The sequence below is a fragment of the Tachypleus tridentatus genome, chromosome 10 (assembly GCF_004210375.1).
Source record: "Tachypleus tridentatus isolate NWPU-2018 chromosome 10, ASM421037v1, whole genome shotgun sequence".
Classification (NCBI taxonomy): Eukaryota; Metazoa; Arthropoda; class Merostomata; order Xiphosura; family Limulidae; genus Tachypleus; species Tachypleus tridentatus.
This window is the reverse complement of record NC_134834.1, coordinates 110,776,678-110,797,338: the sequence shown is the minus strand read 5'-3', so window position 1 is coordinate 110,797,338 and position 20,661 is coordinate 110,776,678. Positions and strand designations below refer to the sequence as shown.

The 20,661-nt window shown below is 31.0% G+C and overlaps 1 protein-coding gene across 18 annotated transcripts in view; it reads right to left on the bottom strand.

Moving 5' to 3' along the window:
• Positions 1-20,661, bottom strand: part of LOC143230083 (uncharacterized) — a 180,340-nt gene that overhangs the window by 122,570 nt on the left and 37,109 nt on the right. For 11 of the 18 annotated variants that reach the window (XM_076463106.1, XM_076463100.1, XM_076463109.1 and 8 more), the window contains 7 exons: positions 20,406-20,539; positions 15,667-15,766; positions 15,199-15,213; positions 9,032-9,090; positions 7,915-7,985; positions 6,040-6,130; positions 2,680-2,706 (listed from right to left, as the gene is read on the bottom strand). In XM_076463106.1, the coding sequence (XP_076319221.1) occupies positions 2,680-2,706; positions 6,040-6,130; positions 7,915-7,985; positions 9,032-9,090; positions 15,199-15,213; positions 15,667-15,766; positions 20,406-20,539 (497 nt within the window). The remainder of the gene's footprint in view (positions 1-2,679; positions 2,707-6,039; positions 6,131-7,914; positions 7,986-9,031; positions 9,091-15,198; positions 15,214-15,666; positions 15,767-20,405; positions 20,540-20,661) is intronic. The other 7 variants (XM_076463103.1, XM_076463112.1, XM_076463115.1 and 4 more) reach the window with 1 other exon arrangement.

Sequence of the window (20,661 nt, the reverse complement as noted above, 5' to 3'; positions counted from 1 at the left end):
TAGCGAGTTCATAGTTAACAATTTATATGAACCATTTCATAGTAAACTCCTAAGCCTTTCATTATAATGGCTCTTATTTATCACAATAATTTGTTTACCTTTGTCAAGCTTTGGTTATGGCAACATCTTTATTATATCCAAGATCCTTAAGGTCTTTTATAAGGTTACATTTACTATTAGTATAACTGTTGGTAGCCAGGTAGATTTTAGTTGCAAATGTATTTAATTCAGTAACTGAAATTACGAACAAGTATATTTGTAAAAAGATTTAATCTGACTCTGAATTATTTGATGACTAGATAAATTTAGTTGTTGTTTTTTTATAAAAAATGTCAATTCTCAAATTCAAGGATTACTTATAGGATCTACTCTTCCTACACTGTTTTTGCAACGTTTTTATAAATTATTTTGAAACTACTGTTATTTAAACTACAAATATGGTTGAGATATGTGGACAATAGGATTTTGGGGTGTTTCAAGGTGACATCAAGTTATAATGATGTTTACACCAAAATGAACAATTCACATAATAACTTTAAATTTACATTTGAAATAAACAAAACCACCAATTATCTCTTTTAGAACATTTGGTGACTTGAAACTTTCATTTTTCTCAAAAATAACAGTTTTTAGAAATAATTTTCAGTCATTGTGCTGTAACATTTAGAGTCATATAAAAATTTGGTATGTTTTAAACTCTAACTGACCGAGCTTTTCATATTTTACCCAATTGCATCAACCATTTCAGTGAAATCAACTATCTTAAACATGGCCTAATAATCAATGGTAAAGCTGTTAACAAATAACTCATGATATCCCTTGTCTGATCCCACAAATAAAAATGAAACATAAAACTACTTCTCCCTAGGAAAACATGTTACAAATACAAACTTGATGTCTTAACAAAATTTGTAACCTATGAAAAATAACTTAAAACTTTGGACAAAAATGTTTTTTTACAAAACTGAGTATGAATGCAAGTGTCTATAGCAGTTAGACAATTCATAAACTAAACAAATGTTGTCTGAAGGAACATAAACTTGTGGTAAAAACCAAAAATGTACTTTATCATATATTCTTCCATATTCATTTTGAATGTTTTACCTTATTTATTTATACATACAAGTGTATATTTATTTGTTGATGTTGTTTTACATAAATGGAATGTTGATTTAAAACTGGTGTGTTACTGGAAGTTTTTAAATATAGTATAAATATCAGGCAGGATGAAATTATAAAAGACAGTTCTCCCTCAAGTGACTTACAATTTATAATAGCATAAATAATAATTAGACTGTTCAAAGAAAGATAAACCAATAAAATTTGAGTAAAAATAGATGTATACTGTTATTAGCTTAAAGCTAATTAGGACATTCTAGAAAGAAGAGAGTAAGTTAGAGTTAGATATTTTATGATATTTATGAGGTCAGTAAAACTGACCAACCTTATGTAGAGTTAAGGGTAGAGAAAATAACAAAAATATAAAGTTTTACTAAAAACAAACATTTGAAATGTATTTATGTAGGTTTTGATATTATAAAAATGAAATTTGAGGTTTGTGAGATGAATAACAGTATTTTTAATCTGACATAAAAATTGCTTTGCACTTGCATCAGTAAAGAAAACAAAACAACTTGATGTATTGAAGAACAAATCATTTTTTATTTTCTTAAAACTACTTCACTAAAAATGTGATTCTTTTTAAAAGATTTGTAATGTTTATAGAAAGTCAGCCAAATTATGTGAAGATATTCATACTAAATTAAAAATTAGTAGCATCAAACTATAAAGATTTTAAACAAATACAAAAGGGTCACAAGATATGTCCATTTGACCAGGCTCATGAATTGTTTGTTTTGAATTTCACACAAAGCTACACAAGGACTGTTTGCACTAGCTGTCCCTAATTTAGCAGTGTAAGACTAGAGGGAAGGCAGCCACTCATCACCACCTACTGCAAACTCTTGAACTACTCATTTATCAACAAATAGTAGGATTGACTGTGTGATAGGGGATTTGAACCCACAACCAAAATTACAAGTCAAGCATCCTAACCACCTGTCCATGGCAGACTTAGCTCATGAAGAGAAAGTTAAAAGTGTTGTGACTTTCCTACTAGGGGGCTACAAGTACCATATTACATACAGAAACAAATTCACGAAATTAATATTTGTGATATCTGAATCTTTTACTTATAAATTTAATAATTTTTTTTATGAAGTAAATGTCACCTCTGATGGGTTTTTATGTGTGGAAACAAACATAACTTTGTTATTTCAATGGTTTAAGTTCTGCCAGAGAGATAGCCAGCAAATGCAAAAAGAGTTAAGAATATAACAACTAAATAATGACGTGCTGTATCATAAGATTATATTATAAAACCAAAAATTAATATTCTGTTTCACGGTGATATAACAACAACAACATGTTGTACTTACACTTTAATAACAGCAGTACAGTCTTTCATTCATTCACTGCTAGTTTATCATGATTTCAACAAAAATTTCTTATAAGTGATGAAAACATGTGAAAGTGAAACACATGTTGTTGATTTTGTATTTATGGAGTGCTACAATTTTATTAATTTTAAAATCTCAAATATCATAAAAAATCCTGGTACTAACTGGGTAATTAATTTTTATTTTTCAATTAATATAAAACTATGAGAAAGGTACTCACTCATTTTCCAGGTCTTTTTTCTGAGCCCTGAAATAAAAAAAAATGTAGTTCAACCTATAAGTATTTTTAACTTGTAGAATATTAATACAAAACTTGAAACAATACAATAAAAATAATTTGTTTGTTTGTTGTTACTTGCAAAGTGTATCTGTCCAGTGCAACCTTACCACTGACCTTCTAATCTAACAGATTATTACATAATATTCTCAGAAGAGCCAATAACAAACAGCTAATAATAATAACTACACATTCTTGTCTTATTAACATACATCAGTGCTCAAAGTTGGCTATGGAGAGGAAAATGAAACATTTTATGTATTGACGTATAATAAAGATGTTTTGGTTGTAAAATGTAAGGAAAGGTCATAATTTTAAACCAAATACAGAAACATCATGTGAACCAAATATAGGAACATCATGTGAACCAAATATAGGAACATCACATGTATGAAATATAGGAACAACATATGCAGCAAATATAGGAACATCATATCCAGCAAATATAGGAACATTATATGAACCAAATATAGGAACATCATATGATCCAAATATAGGAACATCACATGTATGAAATATAGGAACAACATATGCAGCAAATATAGGAACATCATATGCAGCAAATATGGGAACATTATATGATCCAAATATAGGAACATCACATGTATGAAATATAAAAACAACATATGCAGCAAATATAGGAACATCATATGCAGCAAATATAGGAACATCATATGCAGAAAATATAGGAACATCATATTCAGCAAATATAGGAACATCATATGAACCAAATATAGGAACATCATATGAACCAAATACAGGAACATCACATGTATCAAATAATAGGAACATCATGTGTATCAAATAATAGGAACATCATATCTATCAAATAATAGGAACATCATATGAACCAAATATAGGAACATCACATGTATCAAATAATAGGAACATCATATGTACCAAATATAGGAACATCACATGTATCAAATAATAGGAACATCATATGAACCAAATATAGGAACATCACACGTATCAAATAATAGGAACATCATATGAACCAAATATAGGAACATCACACGTATCAAATAATAGGAACATCACATGTATCAAATAATAGGAACATCATATCTATCAAATAATAGGAACATCATATGAACCAAATATAGGAACATTACACGTATCAAATAATAGGAACATCATATGTACCAAATATAGGAACATCACATGTATCAAATAATAGGAACATCATATGTACCAAATATAGGAACATCACATGTATGAAATATAGGAACAACATATGCAGCAAATATAGGAACATCATATGCAGCAAATATAGGAACATCATATGCAGCAAATATGGGAACATTATATGATCCAAATATAGGAACATCACATGTATGAAATATAGGAACAACATATGCAGCAAATATAGGAACATCATATGCAGCAAATATAGGAACATCATATGAACCAAATACAGGAACATCACATGTATCAAATAATAGGAACATCATATGAACCAAATATAGGAACATCACACGTATCAAATAATAGGAACATCATATGTACCAAATATAGGAACATCATATCTATCAAATAATAGGAACATCACATGTATCAAATAATAGGAACATCATATCTATCAAATAATAGGAACATCATATGAACCAAATATAGGAACATCATATGTACCAAATATAGGAACATCACATGTATCAAATAATAGGAACATCATATGTACCAAATATAGGAACATCACATGTATCAAATAATAGGAACATCATATGTACCAAATATAGGAACATCACATGTATCAAATAATAGGAACATCATATGTATCAAATAATAGGAACATCATATGTATCAAATAATAGGAACATCATATGTATCAAATATAGGAACATCACATGTATCAAATAATAGGAACATCACATGTATCAAATAATAGGAACATCATATCTATCAAATAATAGGAACATCATATGAACCAAATATAGGAACATCACACGTATCAAATAATAGGAACATCATATGTACCAAATATAGGAACATCACATGTATCAAATAATAGGAACATCATATGTACCAAATATAGGAACATCACATGTATGAAATATAGGAACAACATATGCAGCAAATATAGGAACATCATATGCAGCAAATATAGGAACATCATATGCAGCAAATATGGGAACATTATATGATCCAAATATAGGAACATCACATGTATGAAATATAGGAACAACATATGCAGCAAATATAGGAACATCATATGCAGCAAATATAGGAACATCATATGAACCAAATACAGGAACATCACATGTATCAAATAATAGGAACATCATATGAACCAAATATAGGAACATCACACGTATCAAATAATAGGAACATCATATGTACCAAATATAGGAACATCATATCTATCAAATAATAGGAACATCACATGTATCAAATAATAGGAACATCATATCTATCAAATAATAGGAACATCATATGAACCAAATATAGGAACATCACATGTATCAAATAATAGGAACATCATATGTACCAAATATAGGAACATCACATGTATCAAATAATAGGAACATCATATGTACCAAATATAGGAACATCACATGTATCAAATAATAGGAACATCATATGTACCAAATATAGGAACATCACATGTATCAAATAATAGGAACATCATATGTATCAAATAATAGGAACATCATATGTATCAAATAATAGGAACATCATATGTATCAAATATAGGAACATCACATGTATCAACTAATAGGAACATCATATGTTTTTTCAATAATTCTGACAATCATCTTTCTTTCAATCATCGATAAATACAAAACTTACAGGAACTTTCACTAACAATAAAACAATATTGAGAACAGAAAATATAAATATATAATACATTTTATATCAAAAAACATTAAAGCATGAGAATGGTGTAACAGTCACATGAAACATGATGTTTATAAATGTTACTTTATTAATAAGTAAATGTAAGTACATATTCTTTGGTGAGGTAAAAAATAAGTTAATATAAATATTGTAATTTATTAATAGCATACAAATATCTTCTGTGGTAAGGTAAAAATAAGTTAATGTAAATGTTGTAACTTATTAATAGCATACAGATATATTCTGTAGTTAGGTTAAAAATAGGTTAATGTAAATTTATAACTTAATAATAACACACAGATATCTTCTGTAGTAAGGTAAAAAATAAGTTAATGTAAATGTAGTTAACTTAATAACATATACTTTAGAGATGGTAAAATATATCTAATACAACTGCTCATTCATTAACAACATAAGACATACTGGTTGTTTTAGAAGAAATCATCAACATAAAACAGTACTTACATTTCTAGCTCTTTCTTGTATACTTGTATTTGCTCTTCTAATTGTCTCTTGTATTCTTTTTCTGTGTATTTCATATCTTTATGTTCATTACCTAGCATTCGAAATTATCGTCACTTCAAGGTTTATTTCTAATCTTAAAAATTTCATAAAGTAGTTTAGCTATCAGATTAAAAACTTTTTATTTTGTTTACTATTAACATGTTTTTTACTACTAATGGGAATATACATAATACATCATAATGAATATAACTGTTGTTTACTACTAATGGGAGTATACATAATACATCATAATGAATATAACTGTTGTTTACTACTAATGGGAGTACATAATACATCATAATGAACATAACTGTTGTTTACTACTAATTGGAGTATACATAATACATCATAATGAATATATGTTGTTTACTACTAATGGGAGTACACAATACATCATAATGAATATATGTTGTTTACTACTAATGGGAGTACACAATACATCATAATGAACATAACTATTTACTAGTGATGGGAGTACACGTAATACATCATAATGAATATAACTATTTACTACTGATGGGAGTACACGTAATACATCATAATGAATATAACTGTTGTTTACTACTAATGGGAGTACACAATACATCATAATGAACATAACTATTTACTAGTGATGGGAGTACACGTAATACATCATAATGAATATAACTGTTGTTTACTACTAATGAGAGTATACATAATACATCATAATGAATATATGTTGTTTACTACTAATGGGAGTACACGTAATACATCATAATGAACATAACTGTTGTTTACTACTAATGGGAGTATACATAATACATCATAGTGAATGCAACATTATGTTGTTTACTAACATTGGATTATATACAAGATGTAACAGTAAACAATTTGCTGTTTTTGCCTCTTACAACACCTGAATTGAAAAAATGATCTACACAGCTCAGTGAACAACACACTTTGTAAAACATATGATTAGTAGGATTAACTGTCATAATGATGGAATTTTATTTCTGAATTTTTGTGTTGATCATATATCATTATAAAAACAGTGTAGCCAAGATCATTCACCAGAAGCAATATGAAACATGTTAAAAATAAGTTATCCAGTGTTTCTAACATTAACATAAAGATGTATAATGTGGTAAGTTCAATAAAGACATAAACTTGATCCTTGTAATTATCACAAGTAATTGTTTTAAATCTAAAATTACCAGCATAAAAATAATGATATATGATTTAGTAATTTTAGTAAAGATGTAACTTGACACTTGTAATTTGTCACTAGTAACTGTTTTAAATTTTTAATTACATATTGTTCAACAGGCTCAAATTTAGGCTTATTTATTCAAAATATTAACTAGAATTACTATAATTAAGTTTCAGATTGATTATTCAATACTCAATTTAGAATTATTAAAAATTTCTTTACCCATTACTTAGAACTACAAATATGTACACTTATCATGTGTAACAGACTTTAATTTGTGTAACACGATATATGACTCAATATGCCATACTCCAGGGCATTGTTAAATCTTGAACTATTGTGCATAATCATAAACAGTACACTCCATTACGTTTCATAATTTGTTTATGAGCACTTGGAGAATAACAATTGCAAATTGGCAGCTGGGATAAAATCTTAAGTAAAAAGATTTGTATATCACAAATAATTTCTTGAAATGGACAAAGATTTCCTGATGCCCAAGAGATAAGGATCATATATACTTTACACATAAGCAATCCCTGTATTTGTACATATCTAATATAATGAGAAAATAAAGTATAACACTTTAATCAAAAAAGCAGAAAATGTTAGAATATCAGAGAGACAAAAATATAAATTAAATTTAGTTGAAACAGCACTTAGACCTGGAAGATGGCACAACAAAGTAGAGGCTGTGACATTGTTTAGACTTGGAGCTGACACTGAAGGTTGCATTCTATGTAGGAAGAGGAAAACATAACATAATTAGGAAAATAAAATTACATTTTACAATGGAAAAGAGGATATACCTAAAATAATATTATGATTACTAATGACAACTTAATGTAGAAAAAAGTGTCAGAGAACTAGGTATAAAACTTTTTTTCTTTAAGATAACACTTAGAATAATGTAAAACTATGACAGAGTTAATTTGAATGTGGAGGGAAAATATAAGGTATTTGGAATAATCAGTTTTAAGAAAATCAACCCACTTAATGACAATGAAAGTGCCTTACTTGTTGAACATCAAGTTAAAGTAATTAATATTCATTTAGATCACTATAATAAATGTGAAGTAACTAATATTCATTTAGAGCACCATAATAAATGTGAAGTAACTAATATTCATTTAGAGCACCATAATAAATGTGAAGTAACTAATATTCATTTATATCACTATAATAAATGTGAAGTAACTAATATTCATTTAGATCACTATAATAAATGTAAAGTAACTAATATTCATTTAGAGCACTATAATAAATGTGAAGTAACTAATATTCATTTAGAGCACTATAATAAATGTAAAGTAACTAATATTCATTTAGAGCACTATAATAAATGTAAAGTAACTAATATTCATTTAGAGCACTATAATAAATGTGAAGTAACTAATATTCATTTAGAGCACTATAATAAATGTAAAGTAACTAATATTCATTTAGAGCACTATAATAAATGTAAAGTAACTAATATTCATTTAGAGCACTATAATAAATGTGAAGTAACTAATATTCATTTAGATCACTATAATAAATGTAAAGTAACTAATATTAATTTAGATCACTATACTAAAGTGACCCCCGTTGGCATCAATACAGGCCTGGATCCTTCTTATTTTGTTTCTAAACACTGCTATCAGTTGCTGGCTTGAAATAGACTGAATAAAATATGATTACAAAACTGTACAGTGACTTTCCAAACACCCTGTATATTTATGCACTACAGGAATTGCTAATTAAATTTCAAGGTTATAGGTTACATAGTCTATTATTACAGACCTTCTTAGACCATGTCTTAAGGTAGCCTGGGAATTGTCCATGTCATCCAAAGTCAGTTTCTGAATAAAACAAATATTTTAGGCTTACTAATTTCAAGTGGCATGCACATTCATCACCAACTGTTTTGAAACTGTAAAATTGCAAAGGTAACAGTTTTAAATCTTATAAAACTTAAAAACTGTGGAACACAAAACAAAGTACAGCTTCAGTTGCTAATCTCACAAAACAATTTCAGCTGTATTACAACCATTTTATATTAGAAATCAATAAAAACTCTATAACCAAAGCCCTTCTGAAAGGTCCATCTTTCACAAGCACTTGTATAGAGTGTTCATTCATTTCTATGAAGACTTCTTGAACCGACATGTTTTTCTAACATCATGAACTGTTTCATAATTACATTAACTTTTACCTAAAATGACATTATTAATAGGTAGTCTTCAATAGAACATTGATTATTTTATATGCCTATTTTTTCTTTTAATGTATACTTAGCAATTTTACATGGTTTATAAGTTTGTACAAAATAATATTACTTTTCTTAATTTGACAAAAAAGTTTTACTTTGCTTTGTTCAGACTTTTTCATATTGAAAAGGATGAAAACAGAGACTGAGGGTTAACCAAACTAAAGATTACTTTATAAACTTTAAACTATATAAAAGATCAGTATACCATTTACAAGAACTCCACTAAAGAATTAAACAGCTTATATACAAACATATCTGTTCTATCAATTCATATAACAGTGCCAGTTATATGCATCAAAGACATAAACACTTTTTTTGTCACTTAAAAAATAAGTTTCATACAAAACATTACTTGAAGTTGGTTGGTTGGTTGGTTGATTTAGTGTTTTATGGCACAAAGCAGCTAGGCTATCTGTGCCAAACATCCAATAAAAAGGTAAAATTAAAGTAAATGTAGTAAAATTCATAAAAGAAAATGAAGGTAAAGCAAAACAGAGTTAAAACAAAACAAACAAAAAACATAAATAGCATAAAACCGATGTTTACATCTAGTCTACAAAGTTAAAAGAAAAACTACAGAAAGAGAATTCATAAAGGACTTTCTGTAGCATAATGGTAATCATCCTAACCCGCCAAAAGACTAACACGTAAGTACAAAAATCACAGTCAGTCACCTGAAGTTGACCTTTCCAGTCCTGGTTCTGAGTTATATGACATTATATCCATTTTCAAAAAGTAAAGTAATAAAAGTTTTAAAAGACATGTAGCAAAATTTTAATAATAACTCACCAGGATGATTAACGGGTAGTTCAAACAGCAGCATTGTCACCTGAAGTTTGCCTTTCCAGTCCTGGTTTCGAGTTATTTAATGTTGTGGCCATTTTCTAATTTCAAATCGAACTAGAGAGACTACGATTCTTAAAGGGAACCACATTAAAAAAGATTAATGGCCTTTAAAAAACTAAAAACTTTACCAAGATGGACAGTGTCACCATCACCAATAACACTGTCTAATGTTATGGACAAACCTTGGGACAGAACATGTTTAAAATGGTGCCGTCGTTACGACTCTCAACGATGGCAAGAAAGTAAAATGTGGCTAATTGTGATCTGGGTGTTACACAGACTACACACTGGTGCATCAGTTCCAGATAAAAAAAATGTGGAGTTAAAAAACTGTGACCAATGCGTAGTCCAGTTAGAACAATTTTCTCTTTCCAATCCTTATGGAAGCAAGATGGCCAAAGTCCAATAGAGGGATTTATTTGGAATAGCGTGTTTTCATGTTTCTCACTCCAAGTTGACTGCCAGCTGGCACAGAGCCGAGCCTTGAATACAGGACCATAGTTCATGTATGGAATAAGCACAGCGGTGATAGTGCCAGAGCAGATAGATTTAGCTGCCATGTCTGCAAGCTTGTTCCCACGAATACCAACATGCCCTGGTATCCAAAAAAACTGGATAGAAGTAGATGTTAAAGAGAAATTGGCCAATCAGTTTCAAATATTGGCGAGAACAGGGTGTGAACCAACGTAAAGTGATTCCAGGGCCAGTAGGAAACTAAGCAAGTCTGTATAAATAGTGCAGTTTGAGTACTGCTTAGCTTCTATGTGATCCAAGGCAAGAGAAATGGTGTACAGTTCAGCAGTGAACACAGAAACTGTAGAGGAAATTCTGTGTGCAACCACAACAAACCATGGCAGAGCCCAAAGAGTCACCTGATTTTGAACCATCCATATAAATAGGAATGGAAAGTTTGTTCAAAAGATGTTCAGTAAATAAAAGGCAGTACTTCCAATTGCGAATATCTGCTTTTCTCAGATGACTTAAAGAAAGGTCACAATACCACAATGTTATCCATGGACAGACCCAATTCATCCAACTGCACCTGGATAATGAAAACCAAAAGGAGCAATTGCAAATCATCTGTTCTGAAAAAGTACTGCCCATTGAGGAAGGAAGACACAAACCCAGGTGGGATGCTTTGATAAGGAATGAAGTTTCGAAGCATACAGTAAAAATAGTTGCAAACGGCAGAGGTGCAAAGAAGGTTCATTAGAGTCTATATATAGGCTCTGAACTGGGGAGGTGCAAAAAGCCCCAATGTAGAGCCAAAGTCCTTGATGATGAATGGGGTCAAGCATCTTTAAGGCCGAGGGTCTGGCACAGCCAAAGACCAGTGATCCATAGTCGAGTCTCGATTGAATAAGAGCACGACATATCTTTAGCATAGGACATCAATCCGCTCCCCAAGTGGTGGTAGAGAGGACACAGAGGATGTTCACTGCTCTTGTACATTTGACCCATAGCTGCTTAATGTGTGGTATAAAGGTTAGCTGATGGTCAAAGATAAGCCCAAAGAACTTGGTCTCAGGGACTACAGGCAGCACAAATTCACCAATGCAGAGTTCAGGATCAGAGTGAATACCCCGTTGGTGGCAAAAGTGCATGCAAACAGTTTTAGAGAGAGAGAAGGTAAAGCCATTTTCTGTGGTCCACTTTAGTAAACAATTGAGGGCAGTGTGTAGCTGCTGCTCAAACCTTATGTTTGACGACTGACATAAGATGTGAAAGTCGTCGACATAGAGCCCATTTGCAACAGTGAGTTCTTCAATGATGGCATTAATTTTTATACTGAATAGTGTGACACTCAAAACACAGCCCTGTGGGACTCCAAGTTCCTGTAGAAAAGAACGAGCTTCTACTGGGATACATGGGTTGGGTGGCATCAACCACGGCCAGTCTCTCTCAAAATTATCAAAAAATTATCACTGCCTCATGGATTATTGTCAACCCTCCATAACAAATGGGAGAATAATGAAGGGGAGCAAACTGAGAGATCAATAGCAGTAAAGGACTGACTAGGTGCGTGAAAATAAGTAGAAGAACCAGTATTGAAAAGAGAAAGGTTGTGCTTAGAGAGCATACGCTCTACAGTACGACCCCTCCTATCAATAACAGCACTTCCCCTGAGGGGATGGTGTCCATTAAAGTCCCCCAGGATTAAAAAGGGGAGATGGCAACTGTACAATGAGAGTATCAAGGTCTGATTGATCATAGGTCTCTCCAGGTGACAGGTAAAAGAGAACAAACAGTAATGGTATGACTCAAGGAAACATGTATGGCTATGGCCTCCAAGGGTGTGTTGAGTGACAAAGACAGGATGGGCACATGCTGATCAACCAACAGTGCCACCCCTCCATGCACTCATCCATCACACAGCCTGTCATTTCTGAACAAAGAAAACTGCTGAAAGGTGACTGTATTGGGAGGTTTCAGAAATATTTCCTGTAAGGAAAGACATACATGATGGTAGAAAGCAATCAGTGTTTTGATGTCATCTAGATTAAAACATAAACCTTGACAGTTCCATTGCATCAAGGTGGCCATTTTTAACGATATGTAGGGGAATTGGGTGAAGAACCCTCCTGTTTATGACATTTTTTTTTTCCTTACTGTCCCTATTCGAGGGAGGTCTATCGACCTCCACAGATCCTGCCCTGGGTCGATTGGGCAGGTCTTTGTTGTTGGAAGGGGATTCCAGTAACTAAGGATGCAAACAAATGATTGTTTTGCATCTTGGGGTGCGAGAAGAAGAGGTATGCGAGGAAATTCCTGTAGCCAGAACCAAAAGATGTGGATCTTGGGGTTTGTTGGAATGCCCAAAGGATGTGGATCTTGGGGTTTGTTGGAATGCATGTAAGAGACAGAGATGGGTGTAGAAGTTGATTTATCAACTTTTTTAACCATGGAGGTCAAAAGGCTTTTCATTTGTTTTCAGAACGATTCTCTTGGAGGCATAGAGAGATCTGTCTGCACTCCCACTGTAGATGTGAAACGAAATGCAGCAGCACACGTCCAAGATGAAGTGGTGGACAGCAAGTTTTGAGCCTCAGGTTAAATAGTGTTTTGAACTGTTTTCAAAAGCTGCACCTCTTTTTCTTCCAACCACTTAGGGTAAGAACGAAAGTAGGATGGGTGGGAGCCATTGCAATTGACACAATGTGGGTCCATTTCACACTCATAGGCATCATGATCCTTGCCACCACAACATGACATTTTTGAGTGACCAAACCTCTGACACTGGAAACAACAGAGGGTTTGGAATGTAGGCCATACCCTGCAATTAAGATAACTTGCCCTGATGGTGGCAGGTACATGTAGTGATGTAAATGTCAGAACAAGGATATTGGTCGGCAATGCAACTCCGTCTTTGTGAGTGGAGATGCGCCTCACTACAGAAACTCCTTGGGTGGAGAAACCAGTGAGAATCTCCAACTCTGGGATGTTCTTCAAATCCCTCTCAACAATGACTCCTTGTAATGAATTCAAAGTAGCATGAGATGTAACCTCTATAGGTATATCCCCAATTGTCTTTGAATGCAACAGTTCACTGTGTTGAGATGTGGATGTTTCCACCAATATGTCACCAGATTGAAGCTTTTTTACTGACTTTGGAGAGCCAGCAAGTCCCTCTAGTCCCTTCTGAATGAAAAAGGGAGACATTTGTCCTAAAGGTTTCTCTGAAAGTGAATGCAATATAAGAAAATGAGGTACAACAAGTGGTACAGATGGTGAGGACTGCTGCTCAGAATCTTTAAGACGTGGTCGTTTACCTATAGACTGTATTTTCACTATTTTATTAAGAATTTTGATTGGAGTATCCATAATAAAGAAAAAGAAATTTCGGTGCCCATGGAGCCCTACGAGGGGACGCACTACAATGCCAAACAAGGACACTGCAGCAACGCCAGGGTTTCATGAGCACTATACCCAAACACCAGCATCAGATATAATGTCCACAACACCTGTTGAGAACATCCACCACTGGTACTTGACTGACTCTAGCCCAAGTGGACCAGCCAAATGGCCTAAGGGGGGCCACCCCAAGGTTGCCTGTCTACATGAATTCAAGGCCAAAGCAGTGTGTTAGGGTTAGACCCCTCATCCACCGGGATCCTCTCCTCTCCTTCACAGGTTGCCACGCACAGCAAATACGGGGGTGGATGTTTAGATCCCAGAGGAGATAAACTGAAAGAACAGAACCTTCCCTGGGAGGTCCTCTCATCATGTACAGGAATCCACACCGAGGGGATTTCTTGAAGTACAAATCCGTGATATAAAACACAAACTGGAGTACAAGTTAATTATATAAAACATTACCTGATGTATAAATCAGCAATATAAAACATAAACTGGAGTGTAAGTTAGTTGTGTAAAAACATTACCAGATATACAAATTAGTGATATAAAACCTAATTGGAGTACAAGTTAGTAATGTAAAAACATTACTGGAGGTACAAATTAGTGATATAAAACATTAACTTACATACAAGTTTGTAATAACAAATTTTATGTTTGATAGAAGTTTTCTGTTAAAAGCAGAAAATGTTAACTGAAGCAGAAGTCACTGTTACAAAGCTATAACAATAATATGCATTAATGACACAAAATATAAAACTTTAACTAAGGTTTTGAGGTTGAGATACAAAATACACAATTTAAATTTAGTTATAAGTTAAAAGTGCTCAATATATAAATATATCCTTTTGACTGATTTAATTCAGAATTAATACAGTGATACAGAATTTAATAAAGGTATGAGTTTGTGATAATAAACCTAGCTATTAAATAAATTAGTAATAAAAATAATGGCAAAATTATATGATGTAAGGAATAATTAAGACATCAAACTGACCTTTAGGTTGCTTAGCTAGAAAATAAGAATGAAAGTTTTAGTTTTATTTTAGTAAAAACGATCACAAAGCAAGTAAGAGTTTGCTCAACACATATATGATTAAAGGTAAATTTTTAATAATTTATTATACCATTTAATGGACCTATAAGACAATGTTAAAAATACCAGGTGACAACTACATTTGACATATATTTCTAATTAAACATTTACATGTTTGATTTAAACCAGAATGTTTTGGGAAAACTACAAATATTTATCCTCTTATAAAATTTCTATCACTAGTGACGATGTTTATAATTTTAATATTTTTATGGTTATTTAACTTTTCTAGCAAGTAATCCTATTTTCAATATCTTTTGTGATAATGCTATTTATATTACAGGTATAGCAGAAGGATGAAGGCTATTACAAAGGTGTTTCTCATCCTTCACCAATGCTGTAACTCAAAAACAGGCAAAGCAAACAAACCAGTAGGGCAAATCCATCTTCTTCAGCTTTTAACTTTTGAGACTCCTTTTGAAGTCGGATCAACTCTGAATCATCAACTGCTGCAAAACCATTAATTTCCCTGAAAAGATATATATATATATACAAACTATAATGCAATATAAAGAACACAAGAAGAATATTTAAATCTAAGGAAAGTGGTACATCTGTGGTGTGATTTATACCAAGGAGAAGTATCAAATGTAGGATTTGTTTGTTTTTGAATTTTGTGCCAAGCTACCTGAGGGCTATCTGCTGTGTTTTTTACTAAGGGAAGGTATTATATATTACAAAATTAGTACATTTACAGATGCGATTTATACCAAGGGGAGGTATTAAATATAAGGATAGTTGTACATTTACAGATATCATTTATAGGTAACAAATACAATGAATGTAGTACATTTATAGATGTGATTTATACCAAGTAGAGGTATTAAATATAAAAATGTAGTACATTTATAGGTGTGACTTATTCCATGTTATTAAGCCTAATCACACAGGGTTGGCCCTCTGAAATGAATCCATCCTGAAGTATTAATGATTACTAGAATTCCTAATTTGTTTCTTCACTTTTATAAGATTTGGTAATCATTACAAGTCTATTGCATAAAAAATAAGATTTTTTAATTATGTATCTTGGTGTCAGTATGTTGGCTATCACGAATGTAAGGTAATTTTTCATGCTGAGATTAAAGTATTTTTTGTCAGCTTAGAGCTTTTAAATTTCATTTGCATAACCTTTAAAAATTCCTAAGTGACTATGAAAAGTGTTTTAAATAAAACTTCACATTTTTTCAGCCCTAACTCTATATGGACTCGGTTAATTTGATCATTCTTTTGACCATCACAAAAAATATGAAATAAATCTAAGCTACCCTTTCTTTTTTTTCTACAATGATTGCAAATTATAGCAGAAAATTACAATTATTTATCCTAAACAGTTTAAGGTTTATAACAATTTACATCTGTTTTTATTTCATTTTACTGTTGTTTTTTTCTATTTCTAGCTAATAATCTCATAATACAAGCTTTAAATCACATGTTAAACACACAGCTCAAGCTACCATATTGAACGATATAAAACGTACCTAGTGAAAAAGATTTTTATTATAATCAGCTTTCAATACCTAACCTCATCTAAACAAATCAGTTTATAATTCTTTCATTTCAGTTACTTTTACAACAATAAATAAAAATATATATTAAAATCTTAGTACTTACATTTCGATTATTGTTTTTTGCTGTTGGCCTGATGATGAAACTTAAGCCTAATTTTTATTTATTTCAAAAATGCACTTAAGATTACATGCACAAAACAATGTCCTATAGCTATTACAATTTAATTTACTTTCTGATTACAGCATAAGAGAATATAAAATAATTCCCTGAGCTGTTCAATCTGAACTCTGTGATAACATTTTCATCCTGTAGGTGAAAATCTCTACTGAGAGCAAGGTAGTATTACATGTCATTTGATAAATTAAAGTAAAACTTCCTACTGGTTATAAATGATATAATAGCAAACATCAGTAACACGTTCTGGCAACTTATGAAAGAGAGAATGTGACTGGTGGGCATAACAAACGGGTGTCATTTTTCCAGTCTATTTCTCAGTACACAACAATGATTTAAGGCTACAGAATTAAAACATATTTTAGTAATATCTTTTCTATAATAAGTAATTTATGTTAAATTCAGGAGAGTTGATTAAAAAATAGAAAATAGGGAAGTTAGGGTAAACAAATGTCATCATACACATGCAATGAAGAATTTATTGAAATATCCTATTCAAAATAAAGAAAACTAAAACTCATGTAATATTAATTTGATTTATTACATGTTTTGATAATACCATAGTTTAATAAAATTTGAAATGCACGTCTACAAAAAAGTCATGAGATGTGCACTTTGATGTACCCATAACATAGCATTAAATAAAAGGAAACAATAGTAAATTTCTAGGTATGATTTATATAAAGCTGTTTAAACAGACAGAAACAGTGTTACACTTTTGGGTATAATTTATATCAAGCTGTTTAACCCTTCCATTACAAGTTGAGTGAAATCCAACAACCTCGTAGCCATGAAAGTAACCATACTATGAGTTTTTATAATATACACATATCTTTACAATATTCTGCAGGTTATTGGTTAACACTACAAAGCTTCTGAACACAAAAGATCAGGTTTTAAATTAAGTATCAAGAGTTTCTGATCACAGATTTTCTCAGACTACTAACCATTGAACATGCAGAGTAATTTTCATTTTAATATTAAAAATACTTTTATGGATCAGATAATTTTCAAATTCCACATATGAAATCTTTATAACCTGTGAATAATTATCAATTTTGTTTAGAAAAACTTTATAATCTATCTGTTATTTCCACTACTAAATTGAAATCTCTGTACACATGTTCAATAGAACTGACTGATCTTGTAAACACCACAATAAATAAATAAATATAAATAATGCTTTTCTTTATAATCTATCTGTTATTTCCACTACTGAATCGAAATCTCTGTACACATGTTCAGTAGAACTGACTGATCTTGTAAACACCACAATAAATAAATAAATATAAATAATGCTTTTCTTTATAATCTATCTGTTATTTCCACTACTGAATCGAAATCTCTGTACACATGTTCAGTAGAACTGACTGATCTTGTAAACACCACAATAAATAAATAAATATAAATAATGCTTTCTTTATAATCTATCTGTTATTTCCACTACTGAATCGAAATCTCTGTACACATGTTCAGTAGAACTGACTGATCTTGTAAACACCACAATAAATAAATAAATATAAATAATGCTTTTCTTTATAATCTATCTGTTATTTCCACTACTGAATCGAAATCTCTGTACACATGTTCAATAGAACTGACTGATCTTGTAAACACCACAATAAATAAATAAATATAAATAATGCTTTTCTTTCATTCTATAATGACTACACATTTAACTTGAAAACATAAATATTTAGTCTAGATAGCTAAATGTCATAATATTATATATTGATATACATTTATTATTTTTATTATATTGGCCTTTCAGCCATCACTGGCTAATATCACAGAAGTTACAATAGATCAGTGCATGTGCACTTATGTTAACGTATCCAGGAATATAAAACTGACCTTGGCAAAGTGACCTGTCTTAGCTGTGTTTCAGTAGATTAGTAATAGTACTTTGTAAAATACAGTCACATTTCAGTTATAATACATCATATATGTATATTCGTTATTGCTTTTTACAAATAAGTTCTTTAACATATGTTTCTTAAAACATAGAGCAGTAAATATACAAGTATAGCAAACAATTATATCTTCCAGTTATGACAACCTTTTTAATACTTTGCTGCTTGCTGTAGGCTACTAAACATTTTAAAACTTTGCATGAGGAGGATGTGAAATGAAATAATGTTTTTAGCTTTTATATATACATTTGAAATGATCAAAAAATCATAAATAGCCATACAGATACAACACAATTTATCAAGCTTAGTACCTAAGTTGTATTTGAGTCCAAAAAATATGAAATTTCAACCAGACTAAAGACTCAACTGAAGTTCTTGAAGACTTGTTTAGAAATGATAACTTGACATTTGAAAAAGATTAAGAAAATCACTAGAGGTACATTCTGAGATTTTGACTGGTTATTCATTCATCATAGACAGAAGTAAGTGTACATAAGTATTTTATCAAGTAAATTACTATATAAGTATTTCATAAAGTACAGTAATTTACTACATGAATATTTCATATGGTACAATAAATTACTACGAGTATTTCATATGGTGCAGTAAATTACTACACGAGTATTTCATAACTAAAGAAACAAAACATTTACTTTTGTACACTTCTATGTACAACTGAATATTTTTAACACTGAAAACATGGAATACTATAATCCTGCTTGTAACACTGAAGATATGGAATACTGTTATCATGTTTGAAACATTGAAGACATGGTACAATGTAGTCATTTTCAACAAATTATTATGAATTTAACATGGTTATTTGTCCTGTAGAAGTATTTGTTTAGTCATGTCATTTTTTAAAAGCTATTACACTGCATAATAATATTTTTGAAAAATTTTGTTTCCTGAAAAGGTTTTGCTGATTGCGACAGGTACCTGGTGGGTATGCACAAATATAGTTTTGGTTTTGCTTCATCACGTAGGAACTCTGAAAAAATGACAGTTAACTGTTTACCAACAATAATGTATTTAATTGCATTTATGTTTCTAATACGCTATTAAGTTCAACATAATTAAAGGTGTTTTGTTCCTGATTTTCGTTTGTATTCAATGTCTGGTGCATCACGTTGCAGTGTCCAACAGTAGTCAGCAAGCATTGACGGATTAGAGTTGCCCTGATATCGTCTTTCATTTGTAGCAAAACTGAATATTTCGATGAAATGGTACGTGATGGGAAAATTTGGATGTGATTTTCGTGATCAGCAGCCAAAAATCTATAAGGAACACCCAATAATATTCAAGAAGCAAAAATTTTGTTGTGCAGTGTTATCAATACTTGTACCAGACTACAAAATAGTACTCAATTACATCATTACAGATAATTTTATTATCCTTAATGTGTTTCCTAAAATAAAAATTGAAATAATTTACCTGTATCTACTTTCATTCTCGTTTATTTTCAGACCTACACAAAAACAAACTGCTTGTGAAATTACCAATGAAACTTACCTGTATTTATTTTCATCCAGTTTCTTCTGTCGAAGAATTTGTTCATAGTCTAGAAATGTTTGCTGTTTTGGTTCTTTGGGAGATCTCGCAACAGCTGTTTTTTGAAGTCTCATAAAACTGTCTTTGTCTTCTTTCTAACACAACAGAATAATTATCTTTAGTTATTCAAAATTACACATAGCACTGGCTCTTTCTTTATATTGTTTATTTCTTATATGAATAGGTAATGCTAAAAACATATTACCTTATTTTTCCT